The sequence below is a fragment of the Gloeophyllum trabeum genome, assembly GCF_000344685.1.
Source record: "Gloeophyllum trabeum ATCC 11539 unplaced genomic scaffold GLOTRscaffold_00004, whole genome shotgun sequence".
Classification (NCBI taxonomy): domain Eukaryota; kingdom Fungi; phylum Basidiomycota; class Agaricomycetes; order Gloeophyllales; family Gloeophyllaceae; genus Gloeophyllum; species Gloeophyllum trabeum.
Genome location: NW_006920413.1, coordinates 1,288,267 through 1,307,839, shown reverse-complemented (window position 1 = coordinate 1,307,839; position 19,573 = coordinate 1,288,267). Strand labels below are relative to the sequence as shown.

At 52.5% G+C, this 19,573-nt stretch overlaps 7 protein-coding genes across 7 annotated transcripts; 6 read left to right on the top strand and 1 right to left on the bottom strand.

Annotated features, from left to right (window-relative positions):
- Positions 1-34: 34 nt before the first annotated feature.
- Positions 35-2,668, top strand: GLOTRDRAFT_115226 (TPR-like protein). The gene is made up of 10 exons (XM_007866145.1): positions 35-217; positions 273-302; positions 350-674; positions 732-1,062; positions 1,115-1,353; positions 1,410-1,684; positions 1,745-2,050; positions 2,108-2,243; positions 2,293-2,420; positions 2,503-2,668. The coding sequence occupies exons 1-10, from the start codon at positions 116-118 to the stop codon at positions 2,578-2,580; spliced, it is 1,950 nt and encodes a 649-aa protein (XP_007864336.1). The 5' UTR covers positions 35-115; the 3' UTR covers positions 2,581-2,668.
- Positions 2,669-3,075: 407 nt separating this feature from the next.
- On the top strand, positions 3,076-4,560 carry GLOTRDRAFT_92319 (uncharacterized protein; the record flags this gene model as incomplete). The annotated part of the gene is made up of 6 exons (XM_007866144.1): positions 3,076-3,363; positions 3,549-3,597; positions 3,959-3,997; positions 4,049-4,178; positions 4,417-4,445; positions 4,505-4,560. 6 exons carry the CDS (start codon positions 3,076-3,078, stop codon positions 4,558-4,560), a joined length of 591 nt encoding a protein of 196 aa, XP_007864335.1.
- Positions 4,561-6,235: 1,675 nt separating this feature from the next.
- On the top strand, positions 6,236-6,769 carry GLOTRDRAFT_127566 (uncharacterized protein; the record flags this gene model as incomplete). The annotated part of the gene is made up of 3 exons (XM_007866143.1): positions 6,236-6,474; positions 6,543-6,612; positions 6,722-6,769. The coding sequence occupies 3 exons, from the start codon at positions 6,236-6,238 to the stop codon at positions 6,767-6,769; spliced, it is 357 nt and encodes a 118-aa protein (XP_007864334.1).
- Positions 6,770-7,095: 326 nt separating this feature from the next.
- GLOTRDRAFT_110464 (dihydroxy-acid and 6-phosphogluconate dehydratase) lies at positions 7,096-10,321 on the top strand. Its single transcript, XM_007866142.1, has 24 exons — positions 7,096-7,174; positions 7,232-7,310; positions 7,361-7,385; positions 7,440-7,483; positions 7,534-7,561; positions 7,616-7,638; positions 7,692-7,771; positions 7,822-7,847; positions 7,902-7,914; positions 7,963-8,002; positions 8,052-8,060; positions 8,112-8,316; positions 8,379-8,472; positions 8,525-8,604; positions 8,667-8,736; positions 8,788-8,860; positions 8,912-9,012; positions 9,070-9,157; positions 9,211-9,417; positions 9,472-9,494; positions 9,550-9,652; positions 9,718-9,820; positions 9,882-10,090; positions 10,144-10,321. The coding sequence occupies exons 1-24, from the start codon at positions 7,158-7,160 to the stop codon at positions 10,171-10,173; spliced, it is 1,770 nt and encodes a 589-aa protein (XP_007864333.1). The 5' UTR covers positions 7,096-7,157; the 3' UTR covers positions 10,174-10,321.
- An 890-nt stretch (positions 10,322-11,211) lies between these two features.
- On the top strand, positions 11,212-12,721 carry GLOTRDRAFT_39201 (RabGAP/TBC; the record flags this gene model as incomplete). The annotated part of the gene is made up of 8 exons (XM_007865803.1): positions 11,212-11,419; positions 11,475-11,545; positions 11,600-11,791; positions 11,847-11,961; positions 12,020-12,202; positions 12,255-12,382; positions 12,441-12,536; positions 12,590-12,721. 8 exons carry the CDS (start codon positions 11,212-11,214, stop codon positions 12,719-12,721), a joined length of 1,125 nt encoding a protein of 374 aa, XP_007863994.1.
- On the bottom strand, positions 12,296-15,180 carry GLOTRDRAFT_120493 (uncharacterized protein; the record flags this gene model as incomplete). The annotated part of the gene is made up of 8 exons (XM_007866141.1): positions 12,296-12,382; positions 12,441-12,536; positions 12,590-13,062; positions 13,124-13,206; positions 13,261-14,806; positions 14,859-14,952; positions 15,003-15,055; positions 15,109-15,180. 6 exons carry the CDS (start codon positions 15,178-15,180, stop codon positions 12,883-12,885), a joined length of 2,028 nt encoding a protein of 675 aa, XP_007864332.1. The 3' UTR covers positions 12,296-12,382; positions 12,441-12,536; positions 12,590-12,882.
- A 349-nt stretch (positions 15,181-15,529) lies between these two features.
- Positions 15,530-19,561, top strand: GLOTRDRAFT_73813 (uncharacterized protein). The gene is made up of 7 exons (XM_007866140.1): positions 15,530-15,798; positions 15,862-16,104; positions 16,161-16,363; positions 16,417-17,695; positions 17,752-19,076; positions 19,134-19,175; positions 19,225-19,561. The coding sequence occupies exons 1-7, from the start codon at positions 15,551-15,553 to the stop codon at positions 19,323-19,325; spliced, it is 3,441 nt and encodes a 1,146-aa protein (XP_007864331.1). The 5' UTR covers positions 15,530-15,550; the 3' UTR covers positions 19,326-19,561.
- The last annotated feature ends 12 nt before the right edge of the window (positions 19,562-19,573 follow it).

Below are 19,573 nucleotides of genomic sequence, written 5' to 3'. Positions count from 1 at the left end.
TGCCCCCGCACCGGCCGCAAAAGGCGAAGGCACTCCGCGTCCTCGACTGCTAGAAATGTTCTAATTTCTGCATCAACAAATCGTACAACTCGTCTTAGCCAGACAACATCTATCAATGTCGTTGCAAGGACTCATCTCTGGTTCCGAGTGTGCTCTACCGGCAAATCCACTATCGCAGGTTCTGAAGCACACTGAAGGAGATCGGAGCTTGCAGCAGGTACGCCTCGCGCAGACTACGTGTGTTGTGTAGCTCTACAACTCAGGTCTATCAGGACAGGGTCGCTGGGCCGTCATCATCTCGCGTGAGTGTATTCGGATTTATTCTCGGACTCATCTCACATAGTTTCAGCTTCATCACCTTCCCGCCTCTTCTTCCAGCGCATCGGAACATCAGATTGCTCTTGCTCGCGCCTTTTTCGACGGTAGCCAACAGAGTCTTCAGGCCGGTCCATCAGTGCCTCGGTTCCGTATCCCACCTCCAGAGCTTTCACATATACCGAGTGCCAATGCTTCACCTGCGCTGCACCGATCGTGGGTGGACATGGAGAAGGGTCAGGGAGGCATAGAACATATAAGAACTGAGGGTGCATGGGCTGCTGAGTTTGGGCTCCACGCTCAGAATCATGCCGCAGGTCCTTCTATGCAGCAGCAAAGTGGTGGCCTGCGATCAGAATGTGCGTATAACCATGTACTGTCGTCCAATGTCGCTTGTACTGAACGCTTGCACCCAGTCGAACAGCGCTCTTATATGTCGAATGGCATGTATGGTGGTCCCAGCCAGCTGGGCATGTACGGCATGAACTATGGCACCATGTACAACGAATTCCCCGGATACGGTCTTGGCACTCCTCCTGTCATGGAGCAAGACAAGGGGAAGGGGAAGAGCAGAGAGGTAGACTTTGATGCTGCCTTTGCTGAGGCCACCGCATCGCTGTCTTCCATGAATGTAGGCGAAGAGCGGACAGTTTCGGTAACGGAAGTGCCAGAAACTAGGACCGAGGAACAGGCAAAGGGCAAAGTCGGAGACACGGAGACAAAAGAGTTCGACTCGGATTTCCGCTCGTAAGTGATCATCAGTTGTCACAGAAGCCAGACGATATCAACAGTGAGATAGGTACTGGGATTCGCTCTCCAGCTCGGACGTCGCACCTGCGCCTGAGGATTTGGCCAAGTGGGAAGCAGAGTTCAACCAGCTGATGAACTCGCAAAGGGACGAGTCGGATGTGTTCGACTACGGTGAGAGCATGCAGAAGGCTTGGGAAAGTGGGTTGGGAGATTTTGGTGACGACTCTCGTGTGGAATCGGTCAAATTTGACGACGATGGGTTGCCTATTTTCGCTGATTTCCCCTTCGGTGAGTTTGTTACGCCTATATTGCAGATTATTGCATATTGATACCACTCTCCTCAGAACAAGACAATAAGTATCTCGGGCCATCAACGTCCGACCGGTCCCTCTTAGACGAAGCTAAAGCTCTGCTCGCGCAGAACGGCTCTTTGTCAGAAGCCTCGCTGATGCTGGAAGCTGCTATTCAGAAGGGGGAGCTTGGAGAAGGCGGGTATGAGGCATGGATTCTTCTAGGCGAAACGAGAAATATGGATGAGCGGGAGGAGACCGGTATGCGAGCTTTAGCAGAGGGTGTGAAACGTGCGCAGGAGGTGGGAGCAGCACCTGCAGGGATGCTTGTGAGCCGTTTCTTGTTCTCCATCAATCTGTGCTGTGCGCTGATGTGAGTGCGACTTTAGTCCCTGGCCATCTCGTATACCAATGAATCATACGACCGTGCCGCTCATACGATGCTGCTCCGGTGGTTAGAAGCTCGGTTCCCGTCTCTCCCAATCCCGGAAGAGACCTTACAGTCGATCAAGAACTCTTCTTGGGACTCGCACCAAAGGATCACGGATCTGTTCCTGCAAGTCGCGCGGAGCCAGCACGCGGAAGGCACTGTGGATCCTGATGTCCAAATTGGACTGGGGGTGATGTTCTACACGAAGGGGGACTTTGAGAGAGCAAAGGATTGTTTCGAGTCGGCATTGAACATGCGGCCGGAAGTCAGTGATCCCACGACGCACTTCCAGGGCTTCCATTTCCTAATCCCTCTAATTCAGGACTACTTACTATGGAATCGTTTGGGATCCTGTTTGTCTAACGGAAATAAACCTGAGGAAGCCTTGGGTGCTTACAGAGAGGCGTTGTCTCTCCGTCCGACGTACACTCGAGCCATTTACAACGTCGGCGTCGCCTGTAGGTCTTCCCCTCCTAATATGGGTTCCGGCATCTCACGTTTTGCTAGGTCTCAACATTGGGGCACACAAGGAAGCTGTCGAGCATTTCCTCAGCGCACTCGCGATGCAAGACTCATCGGGTGCCGAGAAGAGTGAGCAGTTGTGGTTTACACTCCGTCGCGCCTTCATTGCTATGGTGCGTTGGCTTGTACTGATGATAACCCAAGCGTGGTTATAGGACCTCGGAGTGGTTTGCTGATGTTCACCTACCACCTCAGGGCCGGTCCGATCTTGCTGAGCAGGCGAAGAGTCGTCCCAAGGTGGATGCGTTCAGGAATGCTGGTTTTGATTTCTAGATGGTCATAATAAATAATGCATCTGACTTCAAGTTGGAGACTCTGCGTAGGACAATGCGATCGCGTTATGTGCTTAATTTCATGGGTCGTAATCCGATTATTTATGACAGAATGTCGACTCTTCGGCAAGAAATCAAGGCTAGGTACCCGAGGGTGGGAACGTACTCTTCACCTTCACGTTCGCCACCCACCAATGCACGATGGCAAGAGGCTGGCCGATGGTGCACCATCAGCCACCATGGTTGAGCGCTGTCAGCCACCATCGATGGTGGCTGACAACGCTCAACCGTCTGACGGCGGGGGCCGCCTTCTGACGAGGCATTCCCGCTCATCAGGCGGCTCGTAGTTAACATTGAAATGTCAGCCGTGGGGCGAGTAGAGATATAAGGCCGGTGTTTTCTCAGCTCGTTCCTCCAGAACTCAGTTCTACACCCATCACATCCACTGCGCCTAAGCCTACAAGCTTCACCCCCTCGCACACATACCATCTTGACCATGTGTCAATCCATGCCCACCCCTCACCCCGCTATCTACTGCCCTGCGGTCAAGTCCAATGGCGAACCGTGCATGCTCTGCGACATGACCTTCAAGGGTTACGTCCTTGGTCCAGATGCTGTCGTCGACCCGCTGCTCGAAGGCTATTCTCCGACGCCCACCGAGAACACCTGCACGTGCTGGCTTTGCACCGCTCCCAAAATCCAGAAGCCACAACCTGAATACCGCCAGGCGGTGTCTGTGGAGCGCCAGGTCAAGAAGTCTGTCGCTACCCGCGTCAAGGACTGGGTCAAGGCTCTCTAAATAACTCTCATGCTCTCACAAAGGCGTGCAGAGGGGCAAAGGTTTGGCGTCCTATGCCCCGAGACTCGAAGTGGTTGTCTGAGCTTTCCTTATCCATAATACCTCCAGCTCCCCCTCCGCTTCCTTCTCCCGGCTGATTTTTCATACCTCTCGCAACCCCATCCTCCAAGCTCTGCGCGAACGACGGTCATGGGGGAGGTTATCCGGAGTCTTCGAGCGGTAAGCCTTCCACACCCATGCTGAATAAGCCTCTCGTGTTTACCTTCTTCTAGGACCGCGGGCCGGGCGCGGTGGACAGCAGGAGGCGCCCTTGCTTGAAGTCGCTGCTCGTGTTTGCGTCGATTTCATCCTTGACTCTGGAGCAATACTCCCTTCAGGACGACCGCTCTGAAGCCGGAGCTAAGTCCCGCATTCCTCCTCCTCCTTTACTGATCATTCCTCCTTTTAATTTGATCCAGAGAGCTCAGCAACATTATTCATGACCATAAGTCTAGGGAAAGATGGGCTTGGAGCCGTAGACCGGTGCGAACACTGTTAACCTCAATCCCATTTATCTAACACTGCATACCACCTGATGAAGGGGACCTACCTGCATGGGACATTGGTGCTGACGACCCCAGTACGTACCTCCTGCTGGAGCATATCACCCACATTCTAACACCTCCTGTAGACCGTCAGCGGAAAACCGTGTCCCCCTTCTCGACCCTGGAATACGTTCTCGAGCTCGTAGCCCAGTGGACAAGCGCAATGCGCTCCGCCAAGCCGGTAACCAGAGCCCTACCTAGATGTATAAAAACTTGGTCAGTTCATCTCTTTCTGAACCATCTCCTATTGTAGGTTGATCTCGAGTAGGGACTGAGGGAAAGGACGGGCGTAACGCTTCAGAGGTGAACCTCATACAGCGACGCTTTGTCCACGAAGTCGGGCACTGCTAGAGGAGTGAAAGCCAGACAGCAGTCGCCCGACGCCATGTCATCCGGTACGACTCAATAACTGCTTATAGAGCCAGACTTCCAGTGTTAAGTGGGGTCTTTCCAGGTTCGCTAAGCTAAACGTGGACGTCCCCAGTAAGTCCTATACTCCCCTGTCCTGACTTCATCCGCTGAAGTGAGGATATATTATTCAGACCGTCGAGCGTTAAAGATGCTTGCCCCGGATGATGCTCGCGCTCGCGCGGGCTGAGCGTGACGAATGTCACTCGGGTCGCTTTGGCGTCTCCGTGCTGCACATATTGCCCCAACACAATTTTTTCCGCACGCTCATCTTTCGAGAGAGCTTTGTTATTTTCTGTATACCCCGATATCCTGGATCGCTATCCTATCATCTGCTTCTCTTGGTACGCTTTTGCCTCATAAAGCCTTGCGCCGCGCTAATGTAACGATTGGTAGGGAAGGTGTTACTGGTCTGTAAGTATTATCTCTAAATGTTAACTTGCATCCTATGTTATTTTTGTCGCTCTTCGTGTCTAATATGTGATGTCCCGAGTCTGGTCCGCTGCTAGCTCAAATGTAGACATTCCCTGCATGCTGGATAACGATTTATATTAGTTGCAGATGTCCTCATCTTCGATATTTAGCCAAGGAAGTCGACCATGGGTCGTATTTGTGCTCCCAAGTAAGGAAACATGCTCTCAACTCTCAACATATGGTTCGCACGCATTGTCAAGCTTCTGTGCTCTCATTGGCTAGGGGGGGGGTCGTATTTACGTAATACATAGCTTGCAACTGGGCAACGGCGTCCCGCGGGCAAGGGACCTGGGATACTGCTCTGTATATCTTGCTGGCTGGCGACATCGTCTCAACAGATGACCCATAGAAATACTATCATTGGACCAGTAGTGAATGATTTGAACTGTTCCCTAGTTAAGTCACCTTCCTCTGATTGCACGTACCCCAAAATTGGTGTGAATGGTTCAGATACTATTCTATACCCTCTGCAAATTTCTCAGATTTTTCCAGAGGGCGTAGAGGTTGTAAGGGGACGGGAAGTGAATAAGATGTCACACGTGTCACAATAGGGCTGTGGCGGGGCAGCGGTCACGCTCTGTCACGCTTAGACCTCGGAGATGCAAGACAGTTTTAAATCCTGAACGATGACCACTCCTCCGTTCCACATACAAACTTGAACATGGCATCTACAGACATTTATCATTACAGAGAAAAATTGCCGAAGGTATAGGGTAGCCACAAGGTCCCCAGTGCACAAAAGGGACGGGAAGTGAATAGTTATTCACTACTGGTCCAATGATAGTAGTGTATCGAGCTCTGGATCGCAGAACCTCTTGGACGGCCCGATCTCGTGGAGGTCTGCTTACTGGCGTGGCTTCTCCGGCACTCGTGCACTGATCCTTTCGTGGACCTTTAGTGGATGGAGCATCTGGGTATCTGCGTCCCGCTGAACGCGTGAGAGGTTGTACAGCTTGGATAGCACGATAATGAAGGTCTGGCCAAGACCGATCGCACATCATCTCCGGCGCAGCCTCCTTTTCCATAGCAAACCTATAGCATACGAGGGCTAAGGAGGCAAAGTGAGCCTCGCGTTACTCGGGATCCTCGCAGTTAGCTATAGAATCCTATACCCGATGAGCATGCTCCCATCGGTGGGGCCGTCTAGGCTTGAGGGCTATGTCATTTCCGCTGCGGCAGTCCACCATTACGGTGTCTCGGATGGAGTGCGGCTGCACGTTTTCTACGTCGTATATATCCTCGACCCCGCAATCTCTAGGCCTTACCCCGCCTTTCGTGGTCTCGGGTTCCGCTGTACCTTGCTGTATCCTTTGTCGCTCTTTCCAGTCCTACTATAATCGATAATGCAGTGCCCCTTCCCAGAGTGCGCTCGATGCCGTTTGCTGTCGTATATGGCTCCAGCTGGGCCGACAAGCTCGCCCTTTAGTTTCGGTAGTGAAGACACTGCGTCCAGCAGCAGTTGGTGGGGCAAAATATGGAAGGCGAAAGAGCTCCCTGGGGCCAGCGAGACAATTAGCGTCAAGCTGACATACGTGCCGCGGTCGGGGCCCATGGATGAGTACATCCGCGCGACGTATACTTGTTCTGGCATGGAGAAACTCGTCTGCCGACGAACCGTTTCGCCGACGAGGTATGTTCGAGGTAGTATTTAGAGGGGTGTGTCCTCCTCTCAACCTTTCCCGGATCGGAACACGTTAGGTCGGGAAGCTCGTGCTCGGATCGTTCCATTCGCGAGAACGAGGGCATCCGGGCTCCCCGGAACTCGACGGTACGTGCCGCATATCTACCTCAGAAGTATCCTATAATAACATACCCGCCTGGACTTGCCTGTCCGATGCAGTCCTCTATTCTAACTCTCTCTGAGGCTAGGCAGTCAGGACATCAACCATGATCCATTTCTGCGGGCCATGCGCTACGAGAAGTGAATCTGAAGGCTCATGATCACATCTGTTCTGGTTGGGGTTACGGCTGGGACTTCCGTATGTACTTGTTTGATTGTCGTGTATTTCAGCTAGTAAGGTTGTGCATGCTTGGGTGTTGCAACGATGTGGGTAGACCGGGATGCGTTGCACGATTATCGAGGGCGTTATCGGGCCCGATCCCATGTCATAGGATGTGAAGTTGCTCCCACTGTTGGTCGACCGACATTCTGCCGGCCACACTGCCGGCGTCTAATTTTAAGGAAAATCTCACGTGATGCTCTCTACTCGAGGCCTTCGGACCGCGGTGGCGTTCCGCCCTGGTCATAAGTTACGAGCATGGCGAGGAAATGCAGGATTCAGAAGAGATTCTCTACCCCTCTTCTTCACCACAATGTCGGGCGTCGAGATGTAAGCTATGGAGTCCCGTATTTTCTGCCCCAGATGAGTGAATCGGGATGCTCTCAGTCACACCCTTCCCGCCACTTCCCCGGGGAGCAACGCCCCGAAACTGAACAAATGGTCGAGTGTTGTAACTCAGGACAAGGTAGGCTATGTTGCGTCCAGATGCTTGTATAATTTACGTGTTGTCTCTAGTCGAAAGGGTCGGCTCAGGCGATGTGTAAGTCGAACGCGCGCTGCAGTGACGCGCTGAATCTAACGTTTTCATCTGCAGTGTATGCCACTGGAATGACCGAGGATGACATGAACAAGCCTCAGGTATGCCCCACTGGTATTTGGCGCATCCTACGTCCAACTTCGTTATTCAGATCGGGATTTCACCTATTTGGTGGGAAGGTCAGTGACATATACCATGGACGAAGTGGTATGTACATGCTCACATGTGATCAGGGAACCCTTGCAACATGCATCTCGTATGTTAGATGCTTTTGTTATAGCAGTATGCAAGTTGACACACCTTGGCTAGCTTGATTTCGCCCGGAAGGTGAAACAAGGCTGTGAACAGGAAGGTCTCGTAGGCATGACCTTCAATACAATCGGAGTCAGGTAGGACAGACTCCACTCTACTCAACCAATTGATACCAACCGTGAAATAGTGATGCCATTACCATGGGCACAGATGGTGAGAAACTACGGTTTACTGTTGATGACGATGTTTCTTAATATCGGTGTCTAGGAATGCGATATTCGTCAGTCTCCCTAGCCTTGCGACGAGGCCTTCCCTTACTCTGATATAGACTACCGAGTCGCGACCTCATAGCGGACTCCATCGAAGCAGTAAGTTTCGTTCTCAAGTTCGCGCGCAATATGTCTGACAGGCCCTTAGGTTGTGATGGTGACTATTCCGCGCCATGACTTGCTGATAGTCACTCATGACTCTGGATAGGCAGAATACTACGACGGCAACATATCGATTCCGGGGTGCGACAAGAACATGCCTGGCTGCTTTATCGCTGCTGCCCGTCACAATCGCCCAACCATCATTATTTATGGCGGGACAATTCAACCTGGTATTCGCCATGTTGACTGCCCCGCGATGGGCAAGAAGAAAGGCGACACCGTCAACATTTCTGACACGTTCGAGTCTTTCGGTGCGTACTGTCTAGAAGGTCGGTTTACATGCCTGGTCAATGATTCCCCGGGAAATGAATAGGGGCATACACTCTCGGCAAGGTCAACGACGAGCAGCACTTCGATGTCGTCCGTCATGCCTGCCCTGGCCCTGGTGGCTGTGGCGGTATGTACACGTAAGTGTAGCATTGGTCTCTAAGTACCAGAGGTAAACCAGTACCTTTCCAGAGCCAACACCATGAGTACGGCTTTGGAAGTGCTTGGAATGTCACTGCCCTACTCTTCGGGTATACCGGCCGTCTTTCCTGGTAACGACCTGCCATATTCTGGTGCGCAAGTACATGCTGAGTGTATGAATTAATCCTATCAGAGAAGGCGCAAGAATGTTTCAAGGCCGCAAAGTACATGAAGCGGCTTTTGGAGCTTGACCTGAAGCCGAAGTATGTTGACCTGCACTGGAAAGAATCACAGGCATTCATACTTTTTTGCAGAGATATTGTCACCCGACAATCCTTCCTAAATGCGATCACCGTTACCAATATCGTTGGCGGCTCGACGAATGCCGTAAGTAAATTCTTCTCCCGTGGTGTACTTGCTAACACAAGAGCGATGTAGGTATTACATTTGCTTGCCATGGCTAGGGCTGCCGATGTGGAACTCAGCATCGATGATTTCCAAAGGATAGCTGACAAGACTCCTTATCTGTGTGACCTGAAGTAAACTGCATATTCTCGTATCCCTGGTAGTATATGTGCTGAATGCCCGCGCTCAAGGCCGTCCGGCAAGTACTACATGGAAGATCTACACAAGATCGGCGGGATACCGGCTTTACTGAAGTATCTACTTAATCACACCGACCTGGTAGGCAACGTCATCCAGCATAAAGGACACGTATAAATTGTCTATGTGTCCAGCTCGATGGCAGTACTATGACTGTCACTGGCAAGACACTCGCCCAGAACTTGGAGGACGTCGAAGAGTTGCAGTTCGACAGCCAAGACGTCGTCCGGAGGATCGACAATCCCTTGAAGCCCACTGGTCATTTGAACATCCTGAAGGGTAATTTGGCGCCGGAAACTGCGGTTGCTAAATTGACCGGCAAGGAAGGTAGCAAATTCGAGGTAGGCGTCGATCATGACTTGGCCAAGATAAAGTTTCTGACGGAGCATGTGCAGGGCGTAGCCAAATGTTTCGATGAGTGAGCTTGTCTGGGCCGTCCTTCTCAAGCTATTACGGCGCTCACAATAACAAAGCCTTTCTCAATTCTACCCCTCATTGGCGGCGGGAGAGATCAGGCCAGGTACAGTCTTGATCTTCAGATACCAGGGTCCCAAAGGAGCGCCTGGTATGCCAGAGGTGAATCGTTCATCTGCCATTCGATCGAAGGGCAAGTGCTGATCAAACGTTTCTCGCTTTCTCAGATGTTAGGCCCTACCGGTGCACTTATCGGTGCCGGCTTAGGCAATAGTACTGCTCTGATCACTGACGGGCGGTTCTCTGGTGCCTCTCACGGCTTCATCATTGGCAAGTGATACTCTCCGAGAGCCCGTTCATATCTGAACATCCTATTTCTTGGCGCGTTCAGGTCATGTCTGCCCCGAAGCGAGGGTAGGGGGTCCGATTGCTCTGGTCAAGGATGGAGATAGGATCGTCATCGACTCCGACAACAAGGTCATTAACTGGCATGTCGACGAAGAGGAGCAGGCCAGGCGTCGTAAGGAATGGGAGGCTTCGGGGAAGTCGGAGCTGACGGTTAAGAGAGGTGTGTTGTACAGGTATGCTCGGGATGTTGCTGTAAGTTCTTCCCTTCGTGTATCTCTGCAAAGCGTATTAACCTGGCAATTCAGTCTGCGAGCGTCGGTGCCTACTGCGACTAGATGAAATGTTAGACGAGCATGCCAATGTGATGTCTGGAGAGGTAGCAATGAGAGCGAATAGCATGTGCCGCAAAGAATGAATACAGTATCAATCCGCAATGTACCATCACTAGGTCAGCAGGTGCGATCTCCGCTGACTGAGGCTGCCTGTCGGTTACGGTATCGGGCGGGAGGTGACCGACGAAGGGGAAGCCCGCTGTTCCTAAATGCCCCATGTAGTGGATGCGATAGGTGGGCCTTGCACGGTCAAATCCTGCGATCTGGAAAGTAGAGTACGCATGCAGTATGTCAAAGACCCGATTTCCTGAGGAAATGAGGCATTAAAGTGGAAGTGGCCACGGTCTGGACAGCGCCACAACAAAGATCTTTCTCACGACATACATTCGAGCTTCCACAGTTGCGCCGACATAGCTGCAATATCCTTCCTAGCTGACATCCTTTGATCGCTGTACAGACTGCTCTCGATGGCGGCGAGACCACCTCCAGCACGCCCGCACATCGGCGTGCATTCCAGTTACTTCTCCTCGTACACATCTACCTCTGGAGATTGGGCGGAGGACGATGCTTGGGATAGCGGCTCTGATTCTGAATCCCCACAACAATCGACCTCTATCAACAATCGGAGCAAGACTTCGGTTGCACAGAGCCCAAAAGCGTCTACATCATCGACGGCGCCAAAACCAGTCCCCAGGCCCCATCTCAATAACTCGTCTTCAACCTTGGCCTTCTCCTACACCCACGTCAGCGCTCCCAGTCCCAGTTCCTACCCGCGTCATGAGGAGAGTCATGTTCATAAGAATGGCTGGACCATTGTCAGGAAGTCGAGCGATAAGCGCGAGAGCCGGGAGAGTGGTAATCATGGGAAGGAAGGTGAGACCATGGGCGGGGAGGTGGAGGTGGAAGGAGAAATGGTTGTGGGCGATATGGAACCGGAGGTGGTAGACCACATTCCTTACACTAGAATCAGGCAAGATCAGGGCACCATTAAAGAAGACGTTGACGAGATCGTTAACGGTACTCGCAGAGCCCCTCATCCGTATGCGTTCGACCCTCACCCATGATACAGATCCGCTGCAACTTATTAGGAGACGGCTCGGGAAGTCCAAGTCTTTGCATGACTCTCTGTCCGGCCGCGCTTCACCTGACGGGAGTGAGAGCCCTGAGCTCCTGCAGCGGGAGCGTTCTATAAGAACGAACCGACGGCAGAAATTCATCAATTGTCTTCTGCAAGAGGATATAAACATGCGTATGTAGCTGCACGTATTCTTACGAGTTAAACCCATTGACCAGGCCATGTGTAGCTGAGCTCCGAAAGCTGGCCTGGCAAGGTATCCCAGACGAGCTCCGACCGATAGTATGGCCACTGTTGCTCGTGAGTATCTTCGTGCGAACTGGTTTGTTCCTCTGTTATTCACCATGACTGCAGGGGCATATGCCGTCGATCTCCGGACTGCGTTCATCGACGCTCAAACGCAAACGGGAGGAGTACGCGTCCCTTGTTGAAGTGACCTTTGCCCGGGATAGACAGCTCGACCAACAAATATGGCATCAAATTGAGATTGATGTCCCACGGACAAGGCCTGGCGTGCGACTATGGATGCACGCCTGTACGCAGCGGGTACGCTCCTCCGTTCACCCGTAGCCTGTATCCCAGCTCATCGCTGGTTTCTTAGAGCCTGGAGCGCATACTTTATGTTTGGGCTATCAGGCATCCTGCGAGTGGATACGTACAAGGAATCAATGACCTCGCAACGCCGTTTTTTCAAGTTTTTTTGTCTGCATATGTCGGTGCGACTGTGGCCCTCACCTCCATCATCCGGCCGCGACTGACTCATTTATCATGCAGATTCAGAAGCGGAAGACTTCGATCCAACTATCCTACCGCCTAGCGTCCTCAATGCTATCGAAGCGGATTCTTACTTCTGCCTATCTAGGTTATTGGACGGGATCCAGGACAATTACATCGCAGGGCAGCCTGGCATACACCGGAGCGTGAAACGGATGGCTGAGTTGGTCGCGCGCATAGATCGTCCGTCTATCCCCATTATCGGGCCAGACTTCAGACTGACGTACTTTGGCAGCCCCTCTAGCTGCGCATCTTGCTTCCCAGAATGTGGAGTTTATGCAATTCGCATTCAGGTGGATGAATTGCTTGCTTATGAGGGAGATCAGCGTCCGAAACACTATCCGCATGTGGGATACGTATCTGGTGAGACCGAAATATAGCTCTTATCAACAACGCTGTCTCATCATAGCGTGCAACCTAGGCTGAAGGAGCCGATGCTTTCTCGCAGTTTCATCTCTATGTATGTTCCGCTTTCCTTGTGAAATGGAGCGAGAAACTGCGACAGATGGACTTCCAAGTAAGTCACAAGGATAGTCAAATTGCAAATCTTGCTTATGGGATATCATGCAGGGCATCATTATGTTCTTGCAGTCACTGCCTACACAATCATGGACGGATCACGATATCGAGATGCTACTCAGTGAAGCTTTTGTGCTGAGCTCCACTTGGCACAACGCCCAAAGCCACTTCAGCGGTCGATAGCGGGCGCAGACACGGAAGTCATTAAATCTTGTACGCTCGTCAAGGAGGATAGGACGCATGTCCATAGTGTAACCGGTCAGCAAAGAATGCGGAGGATAGGAATAAAATAGAACTTCAACAAAGCAGGATACACGGGGCTTGGCTGTGGAAGGACATATCGTTTATTCGGGCTGCCCTTTTACGAATTCGATTTCTCTCAGCAGAGCCTGGTTCAATTGCTCAGCGTCTTCCTGCGTCTTGACACGGAGTTGGTAGTTGACCGGTTCGCCCTGGTCGTGGCCGGTGAAGCTGACGTGCTTATTGTTGACCTTCGGTGTCAGACCTGCGTATATCTTGAAGTTCTGCGGTTTGCATCAAACCCGATTCAGTCAAAAACACTCGACACTAGAAAAAGAGTCTCACAATGACAACCCTGCCCGAATTGCTGTTACGCAGAAGCACTCTCCGTGACTCCGTCTCTTTGTGCTTCTTCAGCCGGAGCATACCTTGAGGGGGTTCAGCGTGTTGCTGGTATGCCATTTGGGAAAGGTAGAACGCACCGACACCCAAGTCGACCCACTTGCCCTTCTCGTCCGCCGAGGTCTTTGAAAACTTATAGACCTTGCTCTTTACCGCATGCGTCGTCACCTCATCCTCCTCCCCTTCCCCCTCTACATCACCGAGGTTCTCTTTGCTGGTGTGAACGACCTCTTCTTCCTTTGCCTGCCCCTCCTCGCTTTCTCCCTCCTTCTCTGTATCCTGACTCTCTCCGGATTCTTCTTTCTTTTCCTCGGTCTCTTGCTTCTCCTCCGTTTTCGAGCCACCGAAATTGAAACCGGAAGATCCGAACTTAGAACCACCCTCGCTCGACCTCGGGGGGCTGCCAAAACCGAACCCTACGGGGTTTCCTATGCTCCCGCCGCTTGGTTTGCCGAAGCCAGCGAATCCAGACGAGGAAGTATTGCTGCTGGAGGTCGTCCCAAAGCTGAATCCACTACTGGCGGGAGCTTTGTCTGATTTGGGCGGCGTGCTCGTCCCAAACGCGCTGGTACCTCCAAAGAGATTGCTGACAGACGAAGAAGATTCATTGTCCTTGTCCTTGCCAAAACTGAAGGCCCCTCCGCTGAAGGCAGACGACGTCTTCTTATCTGAAGCTGTAGACCCAAATGAGAAGGCCGAAGCCGGTTTCTCCGATTTATCGGAAGTAGACGCCGACGTGGACGGTAAGGAGAACGGCGAGCCTGAAGACTTGGATTTCTCATCAGACTTGAATGTGTCGAAGGCGCCAGGGGCACCAGAAGTTGGTTTGAATGACGCCGTGCTAGGAGTCAAAGAAAAGGGGAGTGTGGATGGTGCAGAGGAGGTCGAGGTCGCGCTCGGAAACGAGAACCCAGACAGTTTGTCAGAGGAGGAAGGCGGCGGCGCAGTCGGGAACGAGAACCCAGATGTTTTACCTGAAGACCCGGCCGTGTCAAGCTTAGGCGTGAATCCGCCACTCGGGGTAGTAGATATGGCTGGGGCAGAGGGAGGGAAGCTGAAGCCTTTGAAACTACTCGGGGGCGCCGGCATAGCGGGGGGTGGCTCAGATGGTTTCGAGGAACTTGAGGTATTGCTAGGTCGCGCTTCGCCGTTCTCCAAGGTCTTCTTGCTCTTTTCAAACTCTGATTGGATCTCAACCCGCAGGGACTTGTACCTTTCCAGCAAAATCGCGACGTCAATGAAGGGATCTTCCTCTACGGCTTTGGTAATGGCCTTGAGGAAGGATACGTTTAGACCACGCAAGGATGTGTAATATTTTAAGGCGCCAGAGTCGTCAGTGCCATTAGTTGCCGGTTTAATAGCAGGCGGGCTAGAACTTGCAGCACTAGGAGTCGACGAAGTCGATGACGTGCTGGAGAAAGAAGCAGAAGACTTTGTACTTGCAGACGTAGTTGATGGTACAGGAGGTGGAGCGGAAGCAGCAGGGCTGGATGTGCTTGAGAACACGCTGAGCGAGGGTGTAGACGCTGGTTTGGCTGTATTATTGGAAGGGGCAGCGGTCGCAAATGAGAAGGGACTGGGCCCCCCTGATCCAAATCCTGCAAACCCGCCAAAACGCGGTGGTGGCTGGCATATAGCTGGATAAGGACACGTTCCAGAAGTGGCATACCGAACTTACGTTGGACGCTGCACCGTTCGTTGTGGCAGGTTCCGGTGCCGGTGCTGCCGGTGGAGGGACGGCCCCCGACATTCGTTTGGGCAGTGCACGCATTCTACGAGGGTTGAATAATACATGAAAGTACTGATTCAGCGGAGTGCGCACCTCCTTCTCGCTAATTCAGATTCATCCGCCTTCTTGAAACCTCGGGGTACTTCCTGGCTTCTCCCTCTGTCACAAACGCATTTGACATTCAGTAAGAGACGCTCACCTCACCCTCCTCGTCGGCCACTTCGTCCTCGGCATCGTCCTTGCTTAGTTGTTTTTCTGCACCTCGCTTCATGTTACACGCGTCGAACAAGAGTGGTTGTGGCAGAACGCGCCGAACACGCCCATGGAAAGGGCAGCTTTCGGAGTCTGAATTTATCGGGCCGAAACTCTCACACAGCACGGTACATGTACTCAGGTCAAGCTCTATTTGAGCATCTATACCCTTTCCTTATCCTCCGTCGCGTTCGCCCTCTTCTCCGCGCATTCCTTATTCTCTGCCTGCGCTCGCAGAGGTGCCCGGACGATCTCGACGGAACCGCCTAATAGAACAAGTCTTAGTCGCTCTGGAGCCGGGGCATTTGCCGGCAGGTTTCCCACATCATCAGAACGTGGTCCTTAACGCACTCACTCAAGACACTTTCGGGCCCCCGCTCCATCCTGCTATGTCCGCGTCGTCCGCAACTGCAGCGGGCTCTCGTTCGCCTTCGCCAGCGACTCCCGAAGCATCCGATGGTCCAGAGCCTTTGGTTGTGCGCGACGATACAGACTTGAACTCTTGGCGTGACTCTCTGTCGAACGGTACTACCGCAGCTTGGGAGAGTGATAGCGGGTTGTATCCGGACAGCTCAAAACGCGAGGACGAGCGAATACTGTCGCTCAATGACCTGATTCATAATCATGCCTATGATGAGTACGTGGTCCTCGAAGTCCCGTGCACTTAGAGTCACCGAACCCCTTTCTCCGTGTAATTCAGGCAGTCCCTCTTATCTGCTCTCGACGGAACCGCAGTACAGACGTCTGACGTTTCCAGCACGTCTTCTCCACTGCTGCCATCCGCCTCAGCCTCTCAGCTGGTTCAATTCAGTAACCTTCTGACTTCCGCCAATGTTGTCCCTGTCACGAAGCCCGTTCCCCCGCCAACCCCTTTGGCTCGCAAGCGTGAGCCCTCAGCAGCCTCGGACAGAGTTGTTTATCCACCAAAGGAGTCATGTTATAAGTAAGTTCCCGTTACTCTAACCGCTGTCTCCTTTTCCCATCCGTTTTGTCTCACAGCCTGCCCATCATCATACCGAGCATTCCCGAAGGGGGTACGAAGTCCCGAGTGGAGACACAAGTTCGAGTAACGATCGACTTGGCTTACGCCAGTTCATCATCCGGAGAGCCGTTCAAATATGACAAGATTGGTTCCTGGAAGTGGTTGAAGCTCCCGAAGGGCACTTCGACAAAAAAGCGGACGCGCAAGGAAGGCAAGATTGGTGAGCCTATGGTACGCCTCCTAGCGCCCGTTGTGACTAACCAGTTGGCGAAGACCCTCAACCGGAAGATATCCTTCACCTGGCTGTTGCGGTAACATGTGCATCACCCCCTCACAGTCAAGTTATCAGTTGCTCCAGTTGTCGCACTCGCGAGGCGAAGAGAGTAGCCCGCAAGATAGCCGCCCGAGTACGACCTGTCCGATCTGACTCTGATTCCCTAGACGACCCCAACCGACCGACCGGGCAGCCGAAGCTTGAGGATACCTCCAGCATCATTCAATTCAACTGCCCAGAGGTCGTCGATTTCTCTACCGGATCCGCCATCTTACCAATGCGTATCACTTGCTATTGCCGACACCATCGCGAGAAAGTGGGCTTTCATGTGCACTTCACCATGGTGGACCACACTGGGAGAATTGTGGGCTCGGGCACGACTCATCCCATCATGATCACGGATGACCACAAGAGCACGAATAAACAAGGAGGGTCAAACGAAAACTCTGACTGGACTCACGTCGATCAGACGAGTGAGCTGAACGGATCGAAACGCAAACTCAACTGTTCCAAGGATGGTCCGGCTCAGGTTAAGAAGAGGGCAAGGGCACAAGAACGCTCTGCCGACGCTTCGTCCAATGTTTCCCGCGCCGGGAGCGTAGGTGATCTCACTTCGCTTTCCCCGACTCTTCCTTCATATTTGGGGGCAGGAACCTCGTTATACTCCGTTAACCCATCCCTTTTTCCGGGCTCAGACGCTTCAGAGTCCGAAACGTACTTGCCCTCTCCCTCCAACTCACATGCTTCTACTAATGAAAATATCTCCGATGCATTCCGTGCTTTGGAAGCTGTAACCCGTAACATGGCCCCTACTCCCCAGCAGGCTGCAGTTACTCTGCAAAATGCGGTATCGCCGACTTTTTTGCCTACTGCTCCTCCCTCTCCTATACCCCAAATTCCGATGCAAATGCAGCCTACGTCAATGCTTGCTCCTCAAACCCTGCCCTTCTTATTCAACTTCAATCCTGACTTTCGGCCCCCTGCTACCAGCCTCCCGCCACCGAAGATCCATCGACTTATTCCAGCATCTGGACCGACATATGGCGGTATTGAAGTTACGATCCTTGGCATGAACTTCCATCCATCGATGCAGTTGAACTGCGTCTTTGGCGACGCAGTGGCGAGTTCTACGCATAGGTGGAGCGATAACACTCTGGTATGCCTGCTCCCGCCTCGGGTGTCTGCTGGTGTCGTCGCTGTGTGGTTTGAGGGCATTGAGAAGGACGACTCTATGCCCCCGACAATGTTTACGTACATTGATGAGTCAGACCGAGCGCTGTGAGTGCATTCGTCTCCTTAATTGTGTTGCAGTGGCTAATTATACGTTTTTGCAGTATGGAACTTGCGCTTCAGGTCGTAGGTCTGAAGATGACCGGTAAACTAGAGGACGCGAAGAATGTGGCTATGCGTATTGTCGGCAATGCAGGCCCGCACGACTCTCAGAACGGGGACGACCAATCGATTCCGATGCAAGTCGCTGCTTTAGCTGCCCTGTCGCGCGCTAACGGTCTGCACGGGGATATCGAGCAACTAGTTATCAAGCTATTGTCTATTCTCGACACACCTAGCGAGAGAGGCACGGGCGTCGCAACAAGCGACGCAATCTCCCTGCAGAGTTCTAGTGGCCACACCCTGCTGCACCTGGCGACTTTCCTCAAATTTTCGTCCCTGGTGAAATTCCTGCTTGAACATGATATTGATCCGGATGTCCGAGATCAGAACGGATTCACCGCAGCGCACTTCGCCGCTATTACTCCATCCAAAGAATGTCTGCGCTTGCTGGTCCGCAGTGGTGCGGCTCTGGATATCGTAAACGTGGGCGGCGAAATACCGGAGGAGATCGCCCCACCCGATCTTTTTGATGATCTCTACGCCGAGACGGACAGTGACCGCGAATGGAGTCCGCCTGGGAATCGTGAGGACGAGGAAGCCACATGGGGGGACGTAGAAGACGACTCGGAGGAAGAAGCTCGCAGTGCCACCAAGCGTGCTGTACGTCGGGGACCTCCTGAGAAGGATCACGAATCTCATGGGAATCCCTCGAGTGAATATACACCGGCTACTCAGTCCAAGTCGCCGACACAGCACAAGCAGGACGGTGTAGATGAGAAGCAGGCTGCTTCTTTGGTCGAAATGATCCAGCGGACCCTAGCACAATTCCAGCCTGCGCAAGGGATCATGCCGCATGTGCCACACATAGGGCTTCCTCATATCCCTGGCATGCCCAACGTGCCATGGGGCGCATTGCCTCAGCTGCCTGTCGTATTCCCCGTCTATGTACCCCTTCCCGGCTTGGCAAACTTCTTGACTGAGCGGCGCAGCGGCAGTGACAAGGACAAAGATAGCCCTGTCCAGCCTCGTGTGGCAGCTGTGCCTTCTGTGCCCGAGTGGTTTACCGTGTTGGAACGGTGGACTAAACAATATACCGCTCGTCAGGAGGTTGAAGAGAACCCTCCTCCTGCTTATACCCCCCGTCAAGCACATGAGGGCACCAGTGTCAGTAAGACTGCCCTGGAAACACAGCCCTTGACTGCTACAGCACGGCCAGAAAGGAATATAGCTCGGCGGCTGAAGCAGGATACGCCGTTCCCTGACGAAGAAGTGGATGCCTACACATATAAGCCGCCAAAGAAGAGAGTTCCTAAGGGCGGGGAAAAGCGTAAGTACTGTTGTCACGTACGTGAAACGTTTTCGACTAATTTTGCTGCCGTTGCAGACGACCGTATGCTTATACTATTCTGGATCCCAATGCTCATTTGTAAGTTCTATCTGTCTCCTTCCGGATATCACTCTGACGTATGAGCTAGTTGGTTTTATGTGGGCTTTCTTAACTGTTATTCGTATTGGCATCCACGTTCTTCGAGCTACTGTGCCACTCAGAATGGGCATACGCTTTATGGGCGCATAGACGTGTTCAGCTCTGAATACGCATAGGCTCGTATTTATGGTCCCACCTTGTTTTGGAGGCTTGCGATGAAGCTGAACAGACTGAGTCAGATATGTTATCCTGAATACTGATGTGATGTAGTTTTAGACAGCATGTAGGGCTGTATCTGTCATGCGTTGTACACTGTAGATACCTTAGCTTTGTACAACGGGTTCGTAATGCGTATGGAAGATTGCACGAAGGAGCGTTATCTGAACAGACAGTAGTGA